The 27,717-nt window shown below is 31.7% G+C and overlaps 3 protein-coding genes across 6 annotated transcripts; 2 read left to right on the top strand and 1 right to left on the bottom strand.

The window, feature by feature from the left end:
- Positions 1-1,113: 1,113 nt before the first annotated feature.
- Positions 1,114-1,641, bottom strand: LOC103504039 (L10-interacting MYB domain-containing protein-like). Its single transcript, XM_008468466.3, has one exon. It carries the CDS (start codon positions 1,639-1,641, stop codon positions 1,114-1,116), a length of 528 nt encoding a protein of 175 aa, XP_008466688.3.
- Positions 1,642-17,810: 16,169 nt separating this feature from the next.
- Positions 17,811-19,967, top strand: LOC103503984 (30S ribosomal protein S9, chloroplastic). The gene is made up of 2 exons (XM_008468403.3): positions 17,811-18,274; positions 19,525-19,967. Exons 1-2 carry the CDS (start codon positions 17,948-17,950, stop codon positions 19,810-19,812), a joined length of 615 nt encoding a protein of 204 aa, XP_008466625.1. The 5' UTR covers positions 17,811-17,947; the 3' UTR covers positions 19,813-19,967.
- A 3,359-nt stretch (positions 19,968-23,326) lies between these two features.
- On the top strand, positions 23,327-27,173 carry LOC103503985 (probable hexosyltransferase MUCI70). Of its 4 annotated transcripts, none has more exons than XM_008468408.3 (7): positions 23,380-23,912; positions 24,035-24,197; positions 24,496-24,713; positions 24,843-25,061; positions 25,177-25,332; positions 26,099-26,375; positions 26,862-27,173. In XM_008468408.3, the coding sequence occupies exons 1-7, from the start codon at positions 23,853-23,855 to the stop codon at positions 27,104-27,106; spliced, it is 1,338 nt and encodes a 445-aa protein (XP_008466630.2). In that variant the 5' UTR covers positions 23,380-23,852; the 3' UTR covers positions 27,107-27,173. The 4 variants fall into 4 exon arrangements, with proteins under 4 accessions (XP_008466628.2, XP_008466626.2, XP_008466630.2 ...); XM_051083224.1 differs by having other exon boundaries at positions 23,385-23,912; positions 24,885-25,061; XM_008468406.3 differs by having other exon boundaries at positions 23,327-24,197; positions 24,885-25,061.
- The last annotated feature ends 544 nt before the right edge of the window (positions 27,174-27,717 follow it).

Genomic DNA, 27,717 nt, shown 5'->3' on the forward strand with positions numbered 1-27,717 from the left:
AGGTTTAAAGTGATAAATTTTTCTCAAGCATAAGAGAATTTTTCAACCTTCATTTGAGTAATATTAGTAAGCTAAGGAAATTAAATTAATGATTTGTTAATTTAGGGTGCGTTTGGTTTGTATTTTTAAGAAAATGTTTTTCAAGAATACATTTCCTTTTAAACACTTTCTTGAAAATGAGTTTAAATTTTAAATACTTACATATTTGGTTAGATTTTTTTATAAATATTTATAGGTGAATTTTGTTTGGTTTGTAATATAACAAAAATGTTTATACTTAACTCAAATTACCATAAAGGACTACTAAATGCTATTACCTAATTTCATAAAGAAATACATATACTTTGATTTTTTAAAAAGAAATATTCTTTGAAATTAATTACACGTTATCTTGAAACTAACTGTTTTAATATTTTGAAATTAGTAAAGTTAAAACCAAGCATTATTTTTTTCGTATTAAATCTTTTAGATAATTTTATTTTAGAGGTAGAAGAATCTTGATACTTAAATTCATAATCATAAAAACTATAATTGATCTCTAACAACAAAAGATAATAATAATAATAATTTTTCTTAAATAATATAATATCAGCTAGACATGAGAAGTCGTGCAATTCGATCACGTTCTTCATTCATCTCCATTTCACGAACTGAACCTCTATGCTCTTTATTGACGTCCTCGTAATTTATTTCATCATTTGATGGTAGTAGCATCCTGTCGTCGTCATAAGGCTTTAACTCAAAATTTGTTTTTGAATGAACCCTTATAAAGTTATGAAGAGCCATTGAAGCAACAACAATTTTTACTTGTTTGTCAAATGGAAAAGTATGCATTTGCCAAACAATTCTCTATCTATTCTTCCAAACACCAAACGTTCTTTCAATCTTTGAAATACGGCCAATATCTAGTATCTTGTTTAATCTTATCAGAAGTAGTTTTAAATTGTGGATATGTAGGCTTAATTACATCTATAGCCATATGACAAATAACATCTAACACTAAAGGAATTTAAAAACATTCATGAAAAACATAACGATAAAACATTCATAACAAAAATAACACTCCAAAATGGTAGTTGTCTACAAGCAAACATTTTCTATAACCTAAGGTCGTCAAACTTTCTTTTGCTTCAACCATGCAACTTGAATCTCAGGTTCTTGTAGCGCTACAAATATTTCTCTATTTTCCATTTTTGTAAAGATATCTGCAGCTTTCATGAAAAGTTCATCACCTTTTATAAGTTCATGTATGTCCCATAAAACATTCATCACTTCAAAAATACTACAACCTGGAAGATCTCTTCTCCTATTATCTATTGATCCACACACACGTTCCAACTGATTACAAAGTTTATTTGCAACATTACCTTTTGATCCTATTCTTTTTCTTTTCTTTCCTTTCCCTTGAGTGTAATCCTCAACAGTATGTATCGAATATTCCGTATTATTATGCTCCATATCCTTATATGTATCATCATTTTCTCCTACATATCTAGATGAATTGCCTTCAGTACTTTGAGGTACAAATCCTTGAGATGGAGCCCATGCTCCATCTTCCGTAACTTCAATATCTTTAAAAAGAATATCTAATTGGTCTGCATTTTGTAACCCCTTTGCTCGAAATTTTGCTGTCTCAGGCATAACCTACAAGATATTGATTTAAGAAGTATTTAATTATAATTTTTTTCTAATAAATAAACTATATGAATAAATGATATACCTTTAAATTCTCTTCCCACCACTGGGTTGGTGCATCAATAGTTTGTCTTAGTGAATCCCAACCCAAGCCTGCGTTGTTTCCAACCAAGTCTGTCCATATCTGCTAATCATTTTTTAATACAACCAATTTATTTTTCATTTGTCTTTGATCATAATTTCTTCCAATTTTCTCTCTAATTATTCTAATAACATTTTTCCATCTTTCTTTACTTAAATGTCCATTTGACCAATTTCCTTTCAAAGTTTTATCAACACAAGCATGGATAAATGCATCGATTGTAGTATCATCTCAAATTGCCTTAATTATTTTTCTTTTTCATCTCTATTTGTAGTTATATTTATGGACATCTATTGAAACAAAAAGGTGGGTTAAGTAACATGATTTTCTATCTAATAGAAATAAAGCAGAGAACACACGGCCATTAAAAACTAATTTCATTTTAAAAACTAATTGCAACAAGTACTTCTCAACTACTCATCAGTTACACGATAGTCGAAGCTTATCTCGACGAGTGGGTCTATGCAGTGACTTTTGATTCCAAAAAAAAAAAAAGTAAGAAAGAAAAAGAATATGCTACAGAAAAAGGGATGGAACTACCTGGAAAGAAAAATAATAAAAAAGAAGAGGAAAAATTGAAGAGGGACAATGAGCACTTGGAAAAAAGAGATGAAAAGAGATTTGGGAACTGAAGCCAACAAAATAGAAATACAGAAGAAGAAAAAAATATATAAAAGAAAACAAGTTTGAACACGATCAAAAGAATAATAAAGAATGGGACAATGGAGTCGAAATATATATGAAATTCTCCTATAATCAAATCACAACCCATCTTAAACCAAAACTCTATCACAAATTAAACAAACATTGATAGGCAACAAAGGATTATCAACATTACAACAATCAAATAAACAAGTAGATCTACAAAACACTATACCTATCAACACAAAGAAGCTAAAGGACTTATCTCTTTAATTTTGGCCACAAAGAAGCTGTTATACAACTTATTTTCTATTCCTCTGAGTAGTGTCAGTTCATACTAGAGCACCCAAGAAGCTTGACCCAACAATTGAACAAAAATAATCAAAAAAGAAAATATGAGATTTATCTTCCATTGACTGTTAGTTTAAAAGTTTTGAGTTAATTATAAGGCAGACTTTTTTTCCTATTAAAAAGAGAATCTTGATCCCAAATAATCAAACTTAAGTTTAAAAAGTGCCATGTATTGCTAAAAGTGCAATGTACTACTATCTTTTTTATATAACATAAATCTCCTTCCTAACCAAATCACTATTTTTTCCCATAACAACTAAGAAATACTTTTAACTTAGAAGCCTAATAACAATGAAAATGATTTTTAATTTATGTATTCTAATTTGAAAATAATACTATAAAATAATGATAAGATCATACCCCAATTTCACCATCTAAAATAGTATGCCTTGTTAATACAATTTCCTTCCCAAGATTCCTACAAGGGAAAGGCCTTATCGTAGATCTCAAGAACAATTCCGGAGGAATTTCACTCTTCTTTATCTTCTTCCTCCATGGCCCATATCCAATATACTCCCATTCTTTTGCTTTCACTTTTGGTCTCTTCCCTCACTACCAGAAAAAAAGTCTTTCTTGACGGTTTTTGAAAAAAATCGTCAAGAATTTTTATGAAAAGGCGGAGGGTAGTCAATTTTCAGCTTTCTTGACGATTTTAAACCGTCAAGTATTATCTACTAAATTCTTGACGTTTTTAAAACGTCAAGAATTTTTATAAATTCAACATTCTTGACATTTTTTAAACGTAAAATGATATGTAGTTATCCTTGACGTTTTAAAAACGTCAAGTAATATCGATTAAATTCCTGATGTTTTAAAATGTCAAGAATTTTTATGAAAAGGCAAAGGGGAGTAATTTTTAAAATTTCTTGACATTTTTAAAACGTCAAGTAAGATAATTTTCTTTGACGTTTCAAAAATGTCAAGAATGACTAAATAATTGAAAAAAATAAAAACTTAATTTCTTTTTTTAAAAAAAAAACCTAAACCCCAATTTCCCTTTCTTCACAACCCACGACCCCGTCACCGCCACACTCTCATCTCTCGCAGTTGACCCAACGCCTGCGCTGAAGAAGATCGAAGAACACCGTCAAATCTGCTACTTTTGGAATGTCATCGAATATGCTAAAATTTCAAAACCACAACAAAGTCTTCACAACCCACAACTCATGACCGAATCCGTCGAATCTTCACAACCCACGACCCCTTGTGCTGCCATACTCCCACCTGAAAAGCTTACCCAATGTCGTTTGCGCTGAAGAACCCCCTATGCTAAAGAACGTCGAAGAAAGCTGACGAACCTGCTACCATTGGAACACCAAACGTTGTAGCTACCTACCGAACGTTGTCGAATTATAGTAATTTATCATATATATATAAGTTGTGCATTTAAGTTTTAATTTGATTTATACCCTGCTTAAGAAGAATGATGTACATTTGCTTTGCTTCAATGTGTTGGCTCTAGGCTGCATATTTAAATGTACAACACACTTAATCAAGATATTTATCTCATTGTTTCTAATACAAAGGTAAAACTTAGTTGCACTAATATAGAATTTCTAAAGAAATTATAAATAAATAATATTTCATTACACTTATGTGTTTGAAATAAATTAAATATGTGCAAACTTACTTAGTTTAGGACAACCGTCTAAATATTGGGAAAGGTCAGAAGAGGATAAGGAAGTTTTAATATTTGTAATGAGTTTCTTTATAGAGTGGAAGTGTTTTTGTAATTTGCTTACTAGCATTCTCTGTGAAGTCAATAAAGAATACCTCAGTAGTTCCTACCAGATCATTGTCAGGACCAATACCAATTAAGGCTTGATAGAATCGTAATATGAATTTAATTTATTTCTTCCTTAGATACATGTCTTAGATTTACTTAAGTTTTTTCCCAGGTAAAGTGTTTGAATTATTAATCTTGGTGTATATGTTAGGAAAGGAACTGTTGAAGTATTCTTTATCTGTTAGGTGAACATTATGGTTGATTTGACTTTATCCTCAATAGGATACTTGTATTGTCATCCATACCTTTCCTGAGATATAGAGTCCTTCATATGGGTGCTCGTAATTGTCATTACTCATGATCACTATTTTGTGGTATTCTTTTTGCTTATACAACTTAGGATTAGAGATAAATTTGGGAGTTGGCCTAGTTGTCGATGAAGGACATGAAAATAATAAATAAATGATTTCAAGCCATGACATTTACCTATTTTAAGATTTAATATTCTTCAAGTCTTCTTGACATCCAAATATAAAAAGGAAAGACGGTTGTCCTTTGAGAAAAGTCTTGTTCTGTCTAAACTAAGCAAATTAAATGGTAGAATTAGTTTGTTCATCCTTGTGAATTAGTTGTGTTTGTACCCATTATTCCTATTAATTAACCTTTTTTGTTACCACAGTTATGTATATAGATTATTTACATAGGAAAAACAAATTACAAAGTAATAGTTAAAGAACAAAATTTATATATTGTCACGATAGTTTAGGAACTATGGTTTGTTTTAGTCTTATTAAGCGAATGTTGTTCGATCTCTATATTTGTTTTCTCTTTTAATTATCTCAACAAGAATTTTTCAACTAATTTAATTTACTTTATTTGTCAATAGATTTACAATTATGGATAAATCATGGATGCACAAAAATAGATTATCCAAACAATATGAGTTGATTGTGGAAAATTTCATCAAATTTGAATTTTCGAATACAAGTACCTCCTACATTCGTTGTCCTTGTTTGAAATGTGGGAATTGTGAAAAGCATAGTAGAAATGGTTTTAGAGATCATTTATATGTTAATGGTATTGATGAAAGTTATAAAATTTAGTTTTTGCATGGTGAAGAACTTCCTAACTCATCTTTCTATGGAGAATCTTCAAAGTTTAACACACATACATGTGAAGAGAATGATGTGGGAAGTGTAAAAGAAATTATTGAAGTTGCTCACGAGGAGTATTCAAAAGACCCAAATGGATTTGAGAAGTTGCTTATTAATGCTGAAAAACGATTGTACGAAGGATGCAAAAAGTACACCAAGTTGTCTACTCTAGTTAAATTGTATAATTTAAAAGTTAGGTATGAATGGAGTGATACCAGTTTTTCAGAATTAATTAAAACTTTGAAGGAAATTCTGCCAACTACCTAATAATTGTTGTCTTTATAGGAAAGAATTTGCTAATGCAACTGAATGTGGTCAATCGAGGTGAAAAAACATTAAGGATAGAAATGAAGAGAGAAAGCAAATTTCCTCAAAAGTGATACGGTATTTCTCACCCATTCCACGATTCAAAAGAATATTTAGAAGTATTGAATGTGCTGGAAACCTGACTTGGTATGCTAGTGAAAGAATTCATGATGGTAAGTTACGACATCCAGCAGACTCTCCAGAATGGAAGTTAGTAGACTTTAAGGGGGCGTTTGGCCCTCAGACTATGAAGGAGTGGAGTGGGCTATTTTAGCCCACTCTATGTTTGTCCCTAGGGTTATTATAACCCGAGGATTAGGATTAGGATTATTATACTCATTCCCTTATTTCTCTTCTGCCACTATTCTCTACTCCTCCATTTTCTTCTCTCACACTATTTCTCACTCCCCCATTTCTCCTTTTATCACTATCCCTCACTCCTCCAAGGGTTATTATATATTTCACAAATTTTAATTACGCCACAAAAAGATTCATCTAATGAATTTTGTTAGAAAAAATAAATTAGAAAAAATCTACTTCGCAACAATAACTTAGGAATATGGCCTGTTGGGAAAAATAAATTACGAAAAATATATTTGCAAAAATAACGTAGAAAAAATTACTTATGAAAAATTAACTTGGAAAAATATCTTAGAAAAAATTTTCTTGCAAAAATTTAAAAATTATGTTAAACGGTTAATGCATAAACATAATACAAAAAAATCAATTGTGTTAAACTTAAGAAAAATAGTAATTCATAGTTTTATCAATTTATTTCAAGTTTTCAAAAAGAAAAAAATAAATAAGACAATCAATAACTTTTGACAATGTTTGCTATAGAAATAAATAAACATAATAAAAATAAATATTGGTAATTAGGTGGGGTAAAATGAAATTATACATGTAATTTCATTGAATCGTTTTTTTTTTTTTTTTTTGAGCTTTTATTTCTAAATAAATCAAAGGAATAATTTTTAGAAAAAATATGATTCCACTTTTTTTCATTAAAAATCTATTTTATGAAAAGATTTAGCATAAAACAAAATTTGAATAACCAAATTTGTATAATAAATCTAAAGAAGAAAAGATATGCATCATAATGCATTTTTTTAAAGACAATTTGTGTTATCAAAAGAATGATAGCATGATAAAAGAGAAAAAAATTTCTATTATAAAAAGAATAAATTTGTATCATACTTAGGAAAAATAAAGAATCAATGATAGTATGACAAATGCATTTAGAAAAAAATGTCGGTATATAGTGGTTAAAATCATGCAAAAACTTATATAATTTTTTAAATTTTTAAAAAAAAATTTACAAAATTAACAAACTTATAACTTGCTTTAAAAATCATTTTTGAAAAAAAAACACAAATTAACGAAAAATACTAGTAATTAAATAATGAAAATGAAGAATTAATAATTAAACTTTTTCCTAAAAGCAAATTTTTTGTTGGATGCAATATTTTAGGTAAATGGAATTGACTAGCAACTTCTCTGCTAGGTTATATTTCATATCGGTCATTCATTTTTAATAACCATTTGTTTAAACTTACATCATTCCCTAAACTTGTATAAGTCAACCCGACTTAAAAAGTTATTTGAAAGAGAAAAGAAAAAATAAAAAAGAAAAGACTCAATTTCATATGTTCGTTTTTTCAAAAGGCAATCTTGCTTTGTTAATTCTTTCTATATATCAATGGATTTAGCCCATAAACTTTGTTGCCTTAATACTCTTCTAATTACTATCATCGCTTGAAATTATTTTGTTATTTGTTCTAAACTGCTAACGTGTTGTGAAATGTATGCACTAGAAACACTCTTAATTTATGTCATTCTTGTGATGTTTACTAAATATGTAATTTCGATTGTCTACAATTAATTATGGTGAACACTACATAATTAACTAATGAAAAAATTACATTATAGAGATTATAGTTAAATTTATTTAACGAACTACATAATTAACGAGATTGAATAAAATAATTTTGAAATAAAATGTGTATTACAAAAAAAAAAAGTGAAAAAAACACTTTTGATATTCCCAGACTATAATAATCTACACCCCAAACACATATTATAATAACACAGACTATAATAATCAGCACCACAAACACAGATTATAATAACTCAGACTATAATAATCTACACCCCAAACACAGACTATAATAACCCACAAATTATAATAACTCACTCCACGCCCCAAACGCCCCCTAAATGGCCAGATTTTGGTTCTGAACCTAGAAATCTCCGTTTAGCATTGTCAGCCGATGGAGTAAATTCTCATGGTGACATGAGTTCTAAATATAGTTGTTGGTCGGTAGTGATGGTTATTTATAATCTTCCACCATGGTTATGTATGAAAAGAAAGTACATGATGCTATCAATGCTAATTTCAGGGCCAAAACAATCAAGGGATGATATAGGCATATACTTAGCACCACTAATGGAAGACTTAAAACTTTTATGGGAAAATAATGTTGAATGTTATGATCCTTGTTGAGAAGAAGTATTTAACTTAAGGTCAGTTTTGTTGTGAACAATCAATGATTTTTCTGCATATGGTAACCTCAGTGGATGTTGTGTTAAAGGGTATAAGGCATGCTCAATTTGTGGAGATAAAAAAATTCTATAAGGTTACGAGATAAAAAAAATTCTATAAGGTTACGACATGGGAAGAAAATAGCATACCTAGGACATTGAAGATTTCAAGCATGCGATCATTCGTGCCGACGAAAAAAAAAGATATTCAACGGTAAAAAAAGAACTTGGTACAATTCCAGAACCACTTTCTGGGCAGGTTATGTACTTAAAATTGAAAGATCTTGAATTTCCTAGAGGAAAGAAGATCCATAAGAAGATGTTGATGAACAGAAGTGAAAAGATTTCTCAGAATAGGTTATCTTCCTTTTTTGAGTTGCCATACTGGAAAGATCTTCATGTTAGACATTGTTTAGATGTGATGCACATTGAAAAAAATGTTTGCATAAATATCTTAGGTACGCTTCTTGATATTTCTGGTAAAAGTAAGGATGGGTTGAATGCTAGATGCGGTTTAGTTGATCTAAAACTTCGACCAGAGCTTGCCCCTATTAGTAGTGAGAAGAAAATATTCATTCCTCTTGCGTGTTATACTCTTAAAAAGGAAGAAAAACGATGTGTTTTGAAGACTTTATAAAAAATAAAGGTTCCCAAAGGTTACTCTTCCAATATTAGAAATCTTGTGTCAATGACAGATTTAAAACTTAATAGTTTAAAATCTCGTAATTGTCATGTGCTCATACAACAGTTGTTTCCCATTGCGATAAGATCGGTGCTATCGAAACATGTTCGTTATGCTATAACTAGGTTGTGCATCTTTTTCAATTTTGTATGCAACAAGGTGTTAGATGCGCAACAATTAGACAAGTTGGAAGAAGATATTGTGGTAACATTGTGTATATTTGAAAAGTATTTTCCCCCTTTATTCTTCACAATCATGATTCATCTCACAGTACACATAGTTAGGGAAGTCAAACTTTGTGACCCTATATTTCTTCGATGGATGTATTCCTTTGAAAGATTTATGAAAAACATTAAAAACTCTATGAGGAATAGATATCGTCCAGAAGGTTGTATTGCTGAAAGTTATTTAATAGAAGAAGCTATTGAATTTTGTTCTGATTTCTTATCTAGAGTAGATCCCACTGGGCTTGGGACTTGCAAGTCACAAGACCATTTAGACACTTCAAACATTGATAGGTCGTTGTCCATGGGAGTTTCATTCAAACCTGAACAAGAACTTCCACATCAAGCTCATCAATATGTCTTGGAAAATAGAATTGATGTCCAACCATATATGGAGTCAGTTTATTCATTGCTTTCTTTATTGTTTCATTGACTTTTATATAATTAATCTAACTATATTACAATGTTTGAATGATGACTACAAAGAAAACATATGAAGGCTTTGCAACTATAATATCGGAATAAGTCTAAAAATCAGAAATGGCTTCAAAAGGAACATAATCGAACTTTTATACATTGGCTACAAGAAGAGGTATAATGTTGAATCTTGTAATTTAGTTATACATGTTATGTGTTGAACTTGAAATAAGAATACTCGTGGTAAGTATCAACGAGCTTGAAGTTGGAAATACTAGAGTTTCAGATAACTTAAGGTGGATTGCTCATGGCCCTCTTCCTTTTGTTATTACATATAATGATTATGCAATAAACGGATGTCTCTATTACACAAAATCTTATGAGAAGGATCGAAGTGTACAAAACAGTGGAGATGACTTAGTTGTAAAAACAATGCTAGTGTCTAGTTCTAAAGATAAAAATTCTGTCATTGGAGATATGTCATTCTATGGAGTGATACAAGAGATATGGGAACTTAATTATAATACGTTTAATGTTCCTGTGTTTAAATGCGATTGGGTTCAGAATAATGGTGGTGTTCGGATCGATGAACTTGGTTATGTTTTAATTGATTTAAATAGAATAGGACACAAGTCAGACTCCTTTATACTAGCAAGTCAAGCAAAGCAAGTGTTTTATGTTGAGGATCCAAGTGATGTTAGATGGTCAGTTTTACTCACTCCACCACAAAGAGACTTTGAAGATAGATATAATGAGCAACGAACTTGGTGATACAATACTACAGTGTGAAGGAATACCTAATGATATGCCAGATGTCAATTTAAACAATGAATTGGATGTCAATATCTCAACGTACGTAAGATCAAATTGTGACGGCACATGGATACCTACAAAATATTATAATGGTGTGTTTTCAAAATTTCAGACAACTAGACCATAAGTTTATTATGTTCATTTATCTCATTTCATTATTTATTGTTTAAAACTTGTATATCATGCTAATTGTTTCTTCATTTTGATTGATAGCCTTCGCATAATATTATATGGACGATTTAATGAAGAACTTGGTGTCGGTGAGTTAAATGCAACAGTTGGAGATTAGTACTAGAAATGAAACCCCAAAAGAGTTGAAGCGACGACGAGGACCTACTATTATGTTTGATGTAACTCCCATTAGAAGTTTGGGAGACAAGAAGGTGGTGAGGTACAATGAAGACTGGGCACCTATTGGTAAGAATGGAGCCAAGTTAAAGTCTTTCATAGGGTCTACAAACCATTATCATATCCCTATCACATATACGTCTTGGAAAAATGTGCTTGCAGAACTAAAAGATAAGATATTCACTACAGTTGAGGTATATATAAGTTTAATGTGCTTATATTGGTAATATTCTTACTGTACGAACACTTGATTAAGTGCTTTTAATTATTTTAGGCTACATTCATCATTGATCCAAGATCTAGGAAAAATGTTCTCCAAACTGCAGGTATTTCGTTTCGTCAGTTTAAGAATTGGCTAACAATGAAATACATCATGTCGCTTAAAGATGAACCACAACTGCTTCAAGTTCCACCTAAAAAGTATTCTTTCATTGAGCAAAATCATTAGGAAGAGTTTGTAAGGTCAAGGTTATCTGAGACCTTTCAGGTATGAATAACTTTTATACATAAAAATCATTCGTAAGAATATTTGCTACTTTCTAATTAATAAATACATTTGGATATAGGAAAAAATACAATTGTAACAAGATAGACAATCGAAGAACAAATACAATCATAGAATCTCAAGAGCAGGGCATGTCAATCTTAAGGAGGAAATGGTGAGAGAATTTTATGGATTTTTATGCATATTATTAAGGATGTTTATGCAGTATGTTTAGATGGTTAGATGTTTAGATATTTATGTTTATGTAGTATCTTTAGGTGTTTAGATGTTTAAGGATGCTTGCTATTGTGCTGAAAATGTTTAGATATTTATGTTTATGAAGTTGATATGAGTTATGCACTTTAGTACATGTGTTTATGTATATGTATATGAGTTCTGCACTTTAGTTCTGCCACTGGAGAAATTCTGCACTTTATGTATATGAGTTCTACACTTTTATATGGTTCATATGGTAGTGTTTGTACCTAAAATTCAAACCAAGCAAAGCAACTCAAAGAATTCAAAACCTAACATCCAAAATTCTTAAAAGAAAGTAGTAAAACGATGAACTTAAATCCTAGTATAAAGTAGTGTTTTAGCTTTAAGATCACTTTTAAACCATTAACTTTAGCTGAAAAATTCAAATCTTCATTTACTGTCTAAACAGCTTGGTCACAATGCTTTGCATGGCCTCCAAATGAAATTAAATTGTAATGTCATATCATTACTCATATCAAAATGAAAAAATCTTCGAAAAAGTTGAAGCACAATGAAAGAAAAGTTGGCTTATGTTGGCACCTTAACAACCTAAAATCCTAGGAAATGACTTTAGATTTTGAAGCACAATGAGCTGATGACTTTTTTACTTCTCCCCTTCATTCTTTCTCACATTATGCACTAGTTTTGGAGTTCTATTTGATTTTTTTTATTAATTAGGCTGTTACTTTGAGGATATATTGAACTTGAGTGAATTTTATATAGATATACATAAATTTTGTATAGATATACATGGCTGGTTTTTGAAAATGGTTATGAACACACCATGTCTCCATAGAAGGGTTTTTGTTTACCAAGTTGTTGTTACTGTTTGCATTCTTTTTTTACTTTTTCTTGTTTTGATTCTTTTTCTTGAACCAGTAGCAATATAGCTAAAATGGAATACAGGCTAATACGTTTACCACTTGAACTCCATGTTTTCGAATGTAAAAGGAGGGTTCAAATGAAGTTGATCTTGATCGAGCTAAAAAGTGGAAGAAAGCTCGAGTTAACAAATAAGGACAGTACGACAACGACGACGTTCAACAAGTCGTCCATAAAATAGTAAGTCGTTACTTGTAGATTACACATTTCAATTATCCATTACATAAGCATTTCTATAACTTACATTAATTTTGCTATCTTTTTAGGGTGAGATATCAATGAATAAAGATTCATCGTATATGAATAGACACTATTCGAATGATGTGTTAACCCAAGCATTGAGTATAAAAGAGCACAATGGTCGTATGCGTGGGGTTGGTGGATACGTTACTCAGACAACGTACTTTCATTCAGTTAATAAAACATCAAAAGATGAGGCGAACATTCTAGTTGAGAATAAAAAACTCTGAAGGCGAGTTAGTGAATTAGAGGCACAAATTCACTCAAACTTATTTACACTATTGTCTACACACGGGAGTTGTTCAAGGCCAATAATGTTAGAGGGGATTGAAGAGAAGAGTAAGAGAGTAGAAGTGAAATCGATGGACAAACCAAAAGAGAATGAAAAGAAAGGGAAGGAGGTGGTACATATGAATAAACTAGAGTTTGACATCTTCAAGGTACGTAATCCACTATTAAACTGGAATGTCTAATATGTACGTCTTACTGAATGTGGATGTTCTTGAATTAAGAGAAAGGCTTAATAAAAATGCCTACGGAAAGAGAAGTTGTATGTGAGTCGACATCAACTTTGCCATTAGCGTTAAAGTCGATTCTCAGATACGCTGAGAAGGTAATGGAGAAAGATTCCAGCATCACTTTTCCACTACCCGCTAACAGTTTTGGTATTAGTCGAAAGAGTTAGTGCTCAAGTGAATATTATTGATCTTTGTAACATGAATGAAGTCAAAACGTTTACATTGGTGGCTTATATGATGTAAGTCAATTTCATTTATTTGCATCTAAATTTATGTATCTCGTTTAGGAGTTTATATATGTTGTAGGTACTTGTATTCATCTATTCTTGATTCGAAAGAAAATGTGCAATATGTATTTGTAGATCCGTCCCTCATCTCTTCTAAAAACACATAAGAATCTCGAATTTGAAACTTGTGTAGTAGATTGATGGTGTCAAAAGAAAACCAAGTAGTTCTTGCTCCTTTTAATCCTGGGTAAGTTCAGTTTAGTTTATCGGTTGCATTGACAATAAAATAGTACTTACATTTTTGTATAATTAGGGTCATTGGGCACTGCTTGCCATAATTGCGTATGAGGATACAATGTTTTACCTTGACTCGCTAAGGACGACATCCAAAACAACTACAAGATATGTAGGCAACACATAAGTTAATCTTATATATCATGTAGTGCTATTAATTCTAATGCATGTACAATATTCTAAAATATGTGCAATCTTATCGTGGCAAAACAGAGCAATAACGATATTTCACTCGCAAAAGAACATTAAGAAAAGCAGAAAACAAACTTTATGGCGAACAGTAAAGGTAAATATAAATATTTAAATTCATTGTATTTTTTAGACTACTAGTAATTAGGATTAGTCCACTACAAATCAGGAGCACCGCGTGTGGATACTATGTCATAAAGTTTATGAGAGAAATTATAAATAGGGGAAGCATTGTCATCTTGGATTCAGTATGTTATATATCAAACAATTTCTTTTGTGGGTATAATAATTTTCATGAATACTAATTTATTTATTTTGCATGTTTACAGATTGATACACGAAAACCATACTCGCAGGTTGAGTTAGATGAGGTGCGGGTTGAGTTGGCTAAGTTTTTGGGTTCGTACATATGATCTACGACTTATTTGTGATTCTGAAGCAGGAAACTATTTTTTGTGGCTGATCTTTTGAATTGTTCATATGGAGGGGGAAGTTGATTGATATACTTTTAAGACTTTGTTGTGGTTTAGGGTTTAGGTGAATTGTTGATAAGTGAATTGTACATATGTAGGGGGGTTGTCATTATGAAACTTTATATATGGAGATGATATACTTTTGGGCTAAGTTAGTTAATTAGATGATGTTTAGTTGAATTCTTGAAAATCTAATGAAATTGTTTATATTGGTTTTGTAAATGATATGAATATGATGCAAAGTTTTGGAAATGATATGAATAGATGATTTTGAGCTGTCATTTGATGAGTATTTGTCGTTTATATGTATTTAAAATGGAAAATTTGTTGGACCAATGGAAGCATAATACAAGAACAAAAATATAAATAAATTACAATTTAGAAAAATGGAAAATTGCTTGAAGGTTTTGAAATGTCATGAACAATAGCTTTCTTGACAGTTTTAAAATGTCATAAACAACGACATTCTTGACGGTTCCTAAATGTCATGAAAAAATGTACTCTTGACGGTTTTAAAATGTCATAAATATTCGTATTCTTGACGGTTTCTGTCATGCATACTCACATTCTTGATGGTTCTAAACTGTAATTAACACTTATACTCTTGACGGTTCTAAACTGTCATTAACACTTATACTCTTGACGGTTTTAAATTGTCATTAACACTTATACTCTTGACGATTCTAAACTGTCATTAACACTTATACTCTTGACAGTTATAAACTATCATGAAAAATTGAATACTTGACAGTCATAAAATGTCAACGTCAAGAACTTTGTCTTTCTTGACACTGGATTCAATGACGATTTTAAAACCGTCAAGAATAATCATTCTTGACAGTTTAAAATCGTCAAAAGAGTCTGTTTTTGTAGTAGTGCCTCTCATTTCCATCTCATCTCCATCTTTCGTCTTTCATGGTTGTTGCCCTTCTTCTCCCCATATTCTCCTTCTCATAAAACTCATTGGTCATTTCTCCATTGCATTTAAATAGCTTCTCAAGCTCTTCTGGACTACTTATTGCCTTCCTAAACCTCTCATCCCAGTAACTCTCAGATGAACAATCTCAAATTGAAAAATAGAAACTAGTTCCAACTTAGATGAACAATAAAAAAAAAATCGATGCAGATGATCCTACACAAAAAAAAAAAACTAAAAACTAAAAACTAAAACAAATCGAAATAACATACTAACCTCGAGCAGTTCAGTCACTTTCGACGGAGGAGGTGGAAGAGGTGCTTTCGACGGCTAGGTAAAAAATGGGGAGGAAGATGAGAGAAGAGGAGTAATGTGGAGAGTATATTTGTAATTTTGATATGAGGTGAAAAAAAACTCAATTTCTCGGTCAATCACCCTCAAACTCATTTTGTAAAGTGTGGTTTTTAAGGATTTGTCCAAGAAAATGCATTATTTTAATTTGCCAAACACTACAATTTTTTTTAAAATAGTTTTTTTGCAAAATTAAACACTTCATAATTCTAACCAAACACACCCTTAATTTTATATCTAATTGGGCTTTCTTTAAAAGTTCAATTAGTTACTTTTTGAAGATTTAAATCTTGGTTTTTTCCCAATCAATGTTGAATTGGTTTCAACCCTAGTTTTTAGGAAGTTAATTAATTTGGGAGAATTTTTGGATGATAGCCAATCGCTAATTTTATTAATTAAGATACTAAAATTTCATTTTATGATTATGATTAAATTAACTGAAGATTTTTTACTATCAGCTAGAGAGTACTTTGTTTGGCTAAAATCTTCAGGTAAGAGATTCTCCTACTAGACATTTAAACTGAAGTTAAGAGCTTGCATGTAATTTTCCATTATGCATTGATGTAGCTAAGATGCATAATGTGTTGATGTTGATGATCATGCATGGTATATTAATCTCATGATTAAAGACGTTAAGATTAATATTCATTCCATGTTTATGATGGGTGTTCTTAGGGTTGTACCCATATGGGTGTCCCTCGGGATTACCACCTTTTTTATGACTGTATGGTTCTACGAGACCACCAGTCTGTCATGATATGTTTATGAATGGTACGACGGGGTCACTTACAGCCCAATTGCTTAAGTGTTCCTTCGGGTTCACTGAAGACCTATTTTTCCTAGGTTTTCCTTTGACTTCAGCAAAAATCAGTTTTGTCCTAGGTGTTCCTCGAGTTCACTGAAGACTAGTTTTGTCCTAAGTGTTCCTTTAGGTTTATCGAAGATCAGATGTGTTCCTACAGAATCATTAGATTGCAAGTGTTCGGGAACACATCGGTTTAGGGGTACTTCTTTACATGAACCCTAATGGAAAATTAACAGACATCTAGCGGAATTAGTAGTTGGTCCCTTACTGAGTATATATTTATACTCACTCTTTTTATGTTTAATATTTCAGGCAAAGGTTAAGGTAGAGGAAAGTTGACGAGTGATAGAAAAGGATCTGTGACATGTCATATGGGGACTCAGTTTCGTTTCTGCTTCTATGTATCAGTGTTTCAGTATTTTGTTTTTTAATGAAAATTTAGTCTTCCTCTATTCAAGAAAGTGTCTCTTGTTATTGTTTATTTTTAGTAATGATTTCAACTTAGTATAAATAGTTGGATCATTACAAATAATATATTGGTGATATACTTTGTAATGATACATTGAGTTATATTATTCATATGTTTAATAATACTACAATAAACTGCATAAAATTAAAAAAAAATGAAAATCACGTAATAAGTATATCAACAAAATAATACATATATTACAAGCACGTCACAACACTAATATACAAAACTAATATAAAGTAAGATCAAAGCAAAACCAACGTAAAAAATAAAACAAAATCATTTGAAATTAAATTTAACTCAAAATACACATCGAAGAAAGTGGAGAAAAATCACAATAGAGTTAAATTACTTTGATTAATAACCATTATATTTCATATTGAAAATAATATGTCATTAGTATTTTAAAATCAAGATTAAGATAGGAAGAATGAATTGCTCTTTTCGTATAAAAAGGGATGATTGGGGCCTTACGAAAGGAGAAAAATACATATGTTATCGAAAAAACAAATTATTTTTCTTGTAAGAGAGAATGATTATATCCTTAAAAAAATGAAAGAAAGAAACAATCATGGCATTAAAAAGGAAAATAAATAAATTATTAAAGGGCAGTTCGATAATAATAACAAATTCAACGAGAGTATTAAAAGAAAATGAGAATTTGCAAAATTTAAACAAATGTGTATATTAAGTACAGCCAATGCAATTTTCAAATTTTAATTTATTTGGTTTACCCAAAATTCAATTTCTAAATTGAGAGGAGGATATAGTAAATTCACACGCATTATCCCCTTCGAGTTTCATCATCTCACCCATTCTTGCATACAGTGCAGTTACAATTCCTTCATTCTGGATAGACAATGGCTACTTCTATATCCTCTCTTGCATTTTCTCTTTCTTCTCTCTCCTTTTCTTCCCAAGTCTCACACAAGCCAACTGCCCTCTCCTTTCCCCGTTCAAAGTCTCTTCTAATTTCCCCTTCCTCCTCTACTTCCCCACTTCTCGTATCTGCCTCCGCCGCTGCCGCTGTCGAGACCGCCGACCTTAAGAGTTTCGTCAAATCCAGCCTCCCTGGTGGTTTTGCCGCTCAAACGCTTATTGGTACTGGTCGTCGCAAATCTGCCGTAGCTCGTGTTGTCCTTCGAGAAGGCACTGGCAAAGTTATTATCAATTACCGCGACGCTAAGGTTCTCTAGCTTTTCCTTTCTTCGCCTACTTTCCTTTATTTTAATTCATTTTCACCCCTCCAAATTTTTGGTACTGGATGTTCTTTCGATGATTTAGGGTTTTTGTTCCTTTTGCTGAATTCGACTAGGTTCGTTTGATGGCAATGCAAATGTTTTTTTTTTTATTAAACCAACAATCGTTATTATATGTTCCTGATTACCCTCTTCTATATGCGATGGAACTGATTCTTTTCTTTGATCTTTCCCCACCGACTCTGTTATCGATCTGCGACGTTTATTATGTTGAATTGGAAATGAACTTGAGAATAACATTCTTTGCATTCTAGAATTAGATTCTAAGGCTATTGTTTCTTCATCTAATACGGTGAATTTATATCATAGGATTCCATCGGTTGGTGCTAAATTGGATAAAGGACTGATGCGACTGTATCTATATATCTAGTGTTTCTTGTAAGTTTGAGTTTGAGCTTCCAGTGAAATGGTTCATAATGCCAAAACGCATATCTATTTCGGGGATTGAGTAGCTCCCTTTCTTTCTAAGTGGGTGTGGGAGGGAAAATGTGCCATATGGAAATCTTTAACATCTGAGAACATTAGGTCACGTTGCAAATCCTTGGGTTGCCATTTGCCAGTGTTCATTTGTCGTAGTGTTTCTGGAGATAGCAACCATAATCTTACGACCTTACTTAAACAAGATCTGTTTTGTTGGTTGTACAACTCTCTCCTTTAAGTTCTAAAGAGATGAAAATCATAGTATCAAGTCTTGTACGGGTGTAACCAATGCCTACATTTGTTCCTTAATATGTTAAAGATGTTTGTTTCACCTTTAAATAAGTTAATTTAGTACAATTTTTCTTTCTTTCTTCCGATGAGAGGGAGTGGCGGGATTTGAACCTCAAAGCTTTTGTTCGAGTGTATATGTCTTTCAAGCTTTGCTCATATTGAAGAAACGTGTTACGTTTCTTGTTAGGATGCCACTTTCCCTTACATGTTTATAAGGTTTTTCTTTTGTTGTGTACAATAAGTGGAGTTATGAAAATTTATTACCGGTCAGATCAGGTTTTTCTAGTATTGATGCTTGAATGACTTCTTCTAAATTCTATTTGGAGTTGAGTAGACGATTCACAATTTGTACTGAGGTTGTAGCTCTTTTATTTATTTAAGACAACTTGTTATGACAACCAATTGGTTTTGTATGAAGTATTTAAGCCGTTACTCACCTCTACATTGGAATACACAATTTGTTGCAGGAATATCTTCAAGGAAATCCATTGTGGCTTCAATATGTGAAAGTTCCTTTAGTAACATTAGGATATGAAAGTAGCTACGATGTATTCGTGAAAGCGGAAGGAGGCGGGCTGTCTGGCCAGGCTCAGGCAATTTCCCTTGGCATTGCTCGTGCTCTGCTAAAGGTGAGTGATGATCACAGATCACCTCTAAAGAAAGAGGGGCTTTTGACAAGAGACTCCAGAGTTGTGGAGAGAAAGAAGGCTGGTCTCAAGAAAGCTCGTAAAGCCCCACAATTCTCCAAGCGTTGAGGTTCAATTTTTCCTCTTCAATTGTTTTACGTTCCCTCGTTTCCTACTTTATTTGTACAACCCAGATGTTTTCTTCTACTTTTCTTTCTCTCTCTAATGTAGTGTCGTTCCAACATTTCTCCATATTAAAAAAAAAGTCAACCCAAAATTAATCATTGTAATTCTTTTAAAATAAACATGTCCTCGTTGGAATAGCCCTCGTGAACAAGCACAAAAGTAATAGAGAAATTGGAATACATTAATTAACATCAAAAAATTTTAATATCCACAACTTGAAATTTTCATTATGTCAAAAATTGTTACATTTATATTATAATTATCTATTATATAAGAGTATTAAACTATTCACACAAATTAACTAAGTGTGCCAAACTTTATATGTCAAATTAGGAAGATTAGAAACCAAAAACATTCTATCAATTCCGTGAACGATTTCATGTGGCATAGGCATACCTTTCATATTTTGCTAAGACTCAATATTTCTTGCATTTTCTTTTTAACAACGCACCTCTAATATTTGAACTGACAACTACACTTTTGATACTTTTGCAAAACTCAACATTTCTTACATTCTCACTTACCATTACTTTGTCTATGCAGTCAACTTCGAAACTTTTAGATTTAGAATCAAGTTTCTTGCAGTCTTTGTTTCATTCCACTCTACTTTGTTTCATTTCATTTAGTTTATCTTTTTACAAAAGAACTTTTTTTTTTCCTGAAAATTTAACATTCCACCTAAAAGAAAAAATAGTAATCAAAACATGCATTGCTAAATTATGTTTGAATTTGCATATTAAACATATTTAATCATCTCACGATGACAAAGATATGTAGGTATTTAAAATTATTGTAGGCAAAAAAAAATTAAAAAGACATCATCCTCTCTCATGAATTTAAAAGTTCAAATATTCATCATATAATTAATGTTTGAATTCATATTTAATTTTTTACGATCTAAAAATTTTTTCTAACATGAATCTAATTTATGTTTAGGTAGAAAGCATTTAAATTCTTAAGTTTTAAAGTTTTAAATTTTGAAAAACATTGCTTAAAAATGGATAAGAATCAAAAAAGAAAAAAAAAACCGTTGAAAACTTATATATTGTAATTTTTATAGACCTAAATGATTATCAAACCAAGTTTCTTTTTTAAAGAAAAAGGCAAGAAGTAGAAGGAAGTTTAAGAATAATATTATTTTTCAAACTAAGGACAAAAATATAGTAGATGGAAAAGAATAAACAAAAAAGGTCACTTGCACTGGTTGCAAAATATGAAACGAAAATTGATCCATGACCTAACACCTCAAAATTTGCAAGAATAACAAATTAACCAGCCAAATTTAATTGAATTTGCCAAATCAACAAATTACCTTCAGTTAAAAATATTGGATTATCGTTTGATTATTATCAGGTTGTTATTTGATTACCAAATATCAATGAGAATTATTGTTATTTGATTGTTGCATAATTGCTATCTTATACTGATTGTTCATGATATCGATTATCCATCTCATGGCTATTTAATTTAATATTGATTTGTATTTAATTACAAATGATACCAATACCGATTGTTATTTAATGGTATTACTTTTCTTTTTTATAATTACTAAGTAGTTTTTGTTAATCAAATTATTATCTTCTATTTTTGTCATTACTAGGGACTTTTGTTATTACATTATGATTAACATTGGATTACTTTACCTTTTTTTTTGGTCAATTGTTAGGTAGTTTCTGATTACTAACTATAGTTTAATCTACGTAATATTGTCGATCATCTCATTGCCACTATGGAAGATGATTATGAGAAGCTTAACCACAACGAAAAAATACTGAGATAGTCATTTGATTACATTATGATTGTCGTTTGATTACCTCCCACTTTTTTTTTTCAATTTTAGTTAGATTTCTGAGATAATTGATTATCTAATGTAATCTTTTACACATAACTAGTAGTTTGATTACCTCCTAATTGTCATCTTCTACTTTTATTTTATTTTTTTCAATTTCAGTTATTTTGACATGGTTATTTAATTTGATTATGTTCGTACTATCATTTGATAACTTTTTGGCTGTCATTTGATTATTTTCATTTTTTTTCTAATTTTAGTTAGTGTCATGAGATAGTCATTTGATTGTCTATATGATTACCTCCTACTTTTTCCTTTCAATTTTAGTTAGTCTTATGAGATATTTGATTATCTAATGTAATCTTTTACGTATAATTATCTTCTCTTTTTTGTCAATTAATTAGCATGGTTGTCTTCCAATTGCGGTTTATTTTGCCAAATAATTAGTAGTTTAAATTAGTTTTAAGAATGAAAAGTAGAAGGTAAAAAGAAGTCAGTTACAAAAATTTGATGATGATTGTTATTGTAGTACTATTTGATACATATTTTTATGTAATTGTTATATAATTATTTGGTTTTTATTTGATTGTGGTCGATCATTTATTTTCTTAAGAAAAGTGGAGTCGAAATCAATTTATGAGTGTAGCCCACATAGAGAGCCTACAGATGCTGGACTCTCCCATCTTCTCAGCAGTAGTGTACATCTTCATCTAAGTATAAGCTTTGCCATTCACAAAAACCCACCGCCATGGATCTCTATGCCAATTGGTTTTTTTCCTCCAATTTTGTTCTTTTCTTCCTTACTTTCTAATCTTTTTCTTTTTACCTCAACATACATAACTCCTCCTATTTTATTCTTTTTCTTTTTCTTTTTTTTTTTCTCTTTAAGCTTCTAATATGTTCTACGACTTCCAAGGTTTGATCTGATAAATCGTGTTGCACCGACTATTGTATAAGTCTTCAACAAAATTATTACGTGGAATTAAATATAAGAATATTAAATAATGTTTATGTCATTTAATTGAAAAACATGTTATATTAAAATTCCTACCATGTAATAATATTAAACACCATCGAATTTGTGATAAATATTCTTGTAACTGAATTGTATCAGGAAAAGGTAGTTATATGATACAGCTGACTTATGTGTTGCTTCTCTTCATACATAACAATCATGACGTGTATGTTGCATTTGTGATATAATCTTCATGCATTCTTACACCAGTCTTGGTTGTGTTTACCTCTTAAATCAATTTGGTGCATTGCTAGGTCCGTAAAACACATAGAAGGTACGACTTGTCGCATACCAAGCACATGATCTGTTAAATGTCACACTATGACTTAATTTGATATAAAAAAAAATAACCGACAAAAAAAACATGTAATATATATTGGTATATTATTTTGTTATCTAAATGTGTATTAGTCGGTCAAATATCTATGAATGTATTAACAATATACTTGTTCACTACTAAGATGCAAGTAGAACACCACTCCATCTACTTGTTCGTTACTTTAGCGTGTCACCTTATTTTTTAGTTTTTACGATATTTATTTAAATAACATTATTTAAATTTATAAAAAAAAAAAAAAAAAAAAAAAGACCAATTTTCTCATATTAATCTTATTGTACAAAAAAAACCAATCACACCCTGTGAAAGGAAAAACCACTAAAAACAACGAAATTCATTACACTGCCTAAATATTTCGTGGATATTTCTATTTTCCATCATTTCTCTAAAATATTTATGTTGAAATATGGAGATTTGGGTAAGGAAAAGTTTTGGTTTTTCTCAACTTTTAGTTTTATTTTGAATACGCTACACTCCGATCGGCTCATCGACCGAACAGTACCCGCCGTTCATATTATCTTCGACATCGCCAGTCTCCCGCTCGGAACCGCCTTTTCAGATGGCTTCTCCCTCTCTCTTAGTGTCTCCAATCTGTTTGTTTCTGTTGGTAACCGTGAATGTTGTCATCTATTTGCCCACTGTTTGATTCTGCTCTTCAGATCTGCCCACCGCTTCTCCCAGATCCAAGCCCTAAATCTGAATCTTCTCAATTAACTCAATAATTCTTGTAACATATCCCCTATCCACTCTCAGTTACCAAAATTTTTGCTCTCTGCCATCTCTATCACTTATATCTTACATGTCCAACAATAGCAACAGTGTATCGATTCCAGTTTCCGACAATGAGTTGGACGACATGGAAAGGATGCGCGTTCGAGTTCGGAGGAAGCGGAAAAAACAAGGTAATCGAGTCAATAACGAGTTGGCTCCTCGAGTTTTTAAAATGATGTTGAAGTATTGGCTTGTTGTTTTCTTCCTTCTTGCCGTTGGCTTGCTTTTGTTTGAGGCAACAAAAATTGGTCAGAATTCAAGGCTGGAGACGAAATCGGAGTTTGCTGCCACAACGACGCCAAAGTTAGACGATTCGAAACTTGAAACTGTCAAGGAGTCGGGGTTGGACAAAAAACCAGATGGAAATTTGAATAGACTCGATCCAGTTACTAGGATGGTTAACGGAGTAAGAGAACGTAAGTTATTATCAACCTTGAAATTTTTATTTGTCTTTTCATCTTCTCTGCACATTCTTGCAATGAGAATATGTTCTGATTTTACATTAGACTGGTTGGAATTTCAAAAGATGAGATAATCTGAAATGCATTTGTTTTTTCAATTCTTTATTTAACTTCTAGCTGGAAATTCATCTCTCCTTGGGCACTTCAAATGTTTTTATGTATGGAAGAGAGAGGGACAGAAGCTCAACTTATCGAGATGTTACGGATGCACGAGTAGAACTGAACTTGATGTAATTCTTTTGGGTTGTGTTAGGTTGCTTGAAAATTCTGCCTCCGAAAGAACTTGAGCAATTGGATATTCCTGTGCTAGAAGGTTCGCCAGTTCCCGAGATTGATGTGAACTACATATCTGATAGTGACAATTCGTTGTCAGTAGATAAAACTTCCTTCTCACGACAAAGTATGAATTCAACAAGATTTAATCTATTTACTGGATACCAGACTCTCGAGCAAAGAGAAAACAGTTATAAGGTGATGGTCAACTTCTCACTAATTTTAATTTCCTTGCTTCCATGAAATTTATGGAATCTCCCCTCTCTATAACAGAAGTGTTGGGTATTTCAAGTTTATCCTTTTTCTGTTTGCCTCCTTAAATGCTAGTCTTGGTGGCTCTCAACAAGCTCTAGGAATTCGTTGGTACAGGTAAATAGAACTGTTGAGGTACATTGCGGTTTTTACAGCGATGATGGGGGTTTTAAAATTTCTAATGAAGACAAAACTTTCATGCGAACATGCACCTTTGTGGTGTCGACATGTGCATTTGGTGGTGGAGATGATCTTTATCAACCTATTGGAATGTCAGAGGCCTCACTTCGCAAGGTTGTTATATATTGCCAGTGCTATTTTTGAATTGCCTGTTGTTTGAAGTTTTATGTTTGTTCTTTTATCATCTTTTCAAGAATGCACTTAGTAAGGGCGTCTATAATTGATGCAGGTTTGCTATGTTGCGTTTTGGGATGAAGTCACTTTAAGTGTTCAAGAATCAGCGGGACGTGTTATTGGTGAGGGTGGATTTATTGGGAAATGGCGTGTTGTAGTTGTGAGGGATCTTCCCTTCGCTGATCAAAGATTGAATGGCAAAATTCCGAAGGTAATAAGTTGTAGAGTGAAATTGATTAGATTTCACCTGTTTCTTTTCCCTTGGAAGCCTTTCTTGTTTGACATGAAAAATGTTCTATTCTAGGGTCTGTTGCCTTTCCCTTTGCTGGACTTATGACAGCCCACATACCATTTTTTTTTCATTAAAAGAGTATTTGGAGTGTTGAGCTGAGTTCAAATTTGGAGTTAATATGTGTGAGGTAGAAAGTCGGTATTTGGGATGCCAAATTGTTTAGTAACTTCAGTTGGACCTAGGAGAAGTAAGTGTTTGAGGTGCACAGTGAGGTTTTTTGATAAATGTGCAAAAGAGAGATGGTAGAAGATGAAATTCCTCAATAATTGTGCAAAAGAGAGAAAAGGAAAGAGATGAAGCTCTTTGATAATTGTGCAAATTTTAATAGTGAATATTATTTAAGTCGGTGGATTTGAGTTATTTAATACCAACTTATGAAGTCGTTGTGCCACATACACTTATTGTTGTTGTTTTGCATTTGGCTTTATACAAGTTGAAAATTTTGCCCTAACGCAAATAGGATATTTTCTTGACATTCAAAAGATTTCTACGCGAAGTTGGATCGCTTTTGAACATATTTATTTTCATTTTCATGTTCGCACAAATAACTCACTCTCGTCAGTTGATTATTTCACAGTAATGTAGTTTTATCTTATTACTGGGCATTGTAATTTGGAATTCATGTCTTCAATTTGTTACATTCATAAACTATATGGATTATTATACCATGTGCTGCTGTTGTTAGATGTTGGGTCATCGTCTCTTCCCTAATGTGAAGTACTCCATTTGGGTAGATTCAAAGTCTCAGTTCCGGAGAGATCCACTAGGAGTGTTTGAAGCTCTTCTTTGGCGTTCAAATTCTGAACTTGCAATATCACAACATGGAGCTCGTAGTAGTGTCTACGATGAGGCCGGAGCTGTGGTCAAGAAACATAAAGCCACCCCAGAAGAAGTTGATGTGCAGATAAAACAATACCGTCATGATCAGTTCCCAGATGACAAGAGATTTAATGGCCATAAAGGTATTTATAAACTCTGGCTAGATCACCCTTTATAATTAAGTAGCTCTAATAACAATAATAATCTACAGTTTACTTGATGACTGAAAGCATTTTTCTTTGGAAAAGGGTGAAAACGTCTTAACTTAGTTATCTATCATAAGAATGTATCCTTAAATTGGGAAATAATTTTTTTATGTTTCAAGGGGAAAAAAAGAAGACCAAACTAACCTACAAAGTACAAACAAAAACAGATTCGGTCTCTCTGTAACTAGTCATCTATAGTATCAAATAATTCATTTTTGCTATTGGTAAATTAACCAACAACTATAGTCAGTGATTTTTCCTATCCAACTAACTTCAATCATTTTCAGGCAGCTCGTATTATTTTCAGGGCCTTCGAGTCTATCATTTCCATATTACCTGACCTAGATCAATATATTATTATTATCAACCACTGATTTTAATAGGTGTGAAAGCTTATATATTTGAATTACTTCATCATTGCAGCCCTTGCAGAGGCGTCTGTGATTGTTAGGGAGCACTCTCCGGTGGTGAATCTGTTCATGTGCCTGTGGTTTAATGAGGTGGTGCGATTTACTTCCAGAGATCAACTTAGCTTTCCATACGTTCTATGGCGGCTAAAAGTTGTTAAGAAAATTAATATGTTCCCAGTTTGCATTCGCAAAGATCTTGTCAATAGTATGGGTCACATAAGTAAGGCTAAGCCTCTGAATGTGAGCCGATTATCTTGAGATACTTTGTCATTCCCCACTCTTTTTGAAGCCTTCAAGCTTCGTATTTACCTCATTCTTTCTTTAATTCTTTTAATAGTTATGTGACCTAAGCCTATAGAAATCAATTTTTAAGGTAAAGATAGAATTTGAACAGAAAGTATGCTCTTATTTGTTAAGCTATTCACACGTTGTCAAAAATCAGGTTAAGTTATACAACTCATCTTTTAACATGTGACTATTGTCATGGATGTGAATGTTTTCATGGATATTTTCACATTCACGTAATGGGTTATTCGGCATTTCAAATCTATGAAAATGTGCATCAAAATGCCATTAATATTATGTATCCTCGATAATAGATATGTCTACTTATTTGTAAATAATAAATTGTTGGGTAAAATGTATTTTTGGTCCTTGATGTTTGGTATTATTGTTTATTTGGTTCCTAAGGTTAGGAAAATAGTTTTAAATGGTTCCTATGTTAAAAATGACAGTTAGTTAACTAACGAAAAAATGAAGTGACAGTAAAATAGCAATTATTTTAATAATTTTATATCCATTTGTGTTTCTTTATTTCATTTTCTTGTCTTTCTTCTCCAGCTCCCCCATCCCATAGGTTTCTTCTTCTC

The sequence above is a fragment of the Cucumis melo genome, chromosome 4 (genome assembly GCF_025177605.1).
Source record: "Cucumis melo cultivar AY chromosome 4, USDA_Cmelo_AY_1.0, whole genome shotgun sequence".
Taxonomy (NCBI): Eukaryota; Viridiplantae; Streptophyta; class Magnoliopsida; order Cucurbitales; family Cucurbitaceae; genus Cucumis; species Cucumis melo.

Excerpts from the sequence above, each read along its gene's own strand:
- LOC103504039 (XM_008468466.3), bottom strand. The coding sequence starts at position 1,641 with ATGCCTGAGACAGCAAAATTTCGAGCAAAGGGGTTACAAAATGCAGAC.
- LOC103503984 (XM_008468403.3), top strand. The coding sequence starts at position 17,948 with ATGGCTACTTCTATATCCTCTCTTGCATTTTCTCTTTCTTCTCTCTCC. Across the intron at positions 18,275-19,524 it reads TCAATTACCGCGACGCTAAG|GAATATCTTCAAGGAAATCC; the intron begins GTTCTCTAGCTT and ends AATTTGTTGCAG.
- LOC103503985 (XM_008468404.3), top strand. The coding sequence starts at position 23,810 with ATGTCCAACAATAGCAACAGTGTATCGATTCCAGTTTCCGACAATGAG. Across the intron at positions 25,062-25,176 it reads CAGAGGCCTCACTTCGCAAG|GTTTGCTATGTTGCGTTTTG; the intron begins GTTGTTATATAT and ends TAATTGATGCAG. Across the intron at positions 26,376-26,861 it reads GAGATTTAATGGCCATAAAG|CCCTTGCAGAGGCGTCTGTG; the intron begins GTATTTATAAAC and ends TCATCATTGCAG.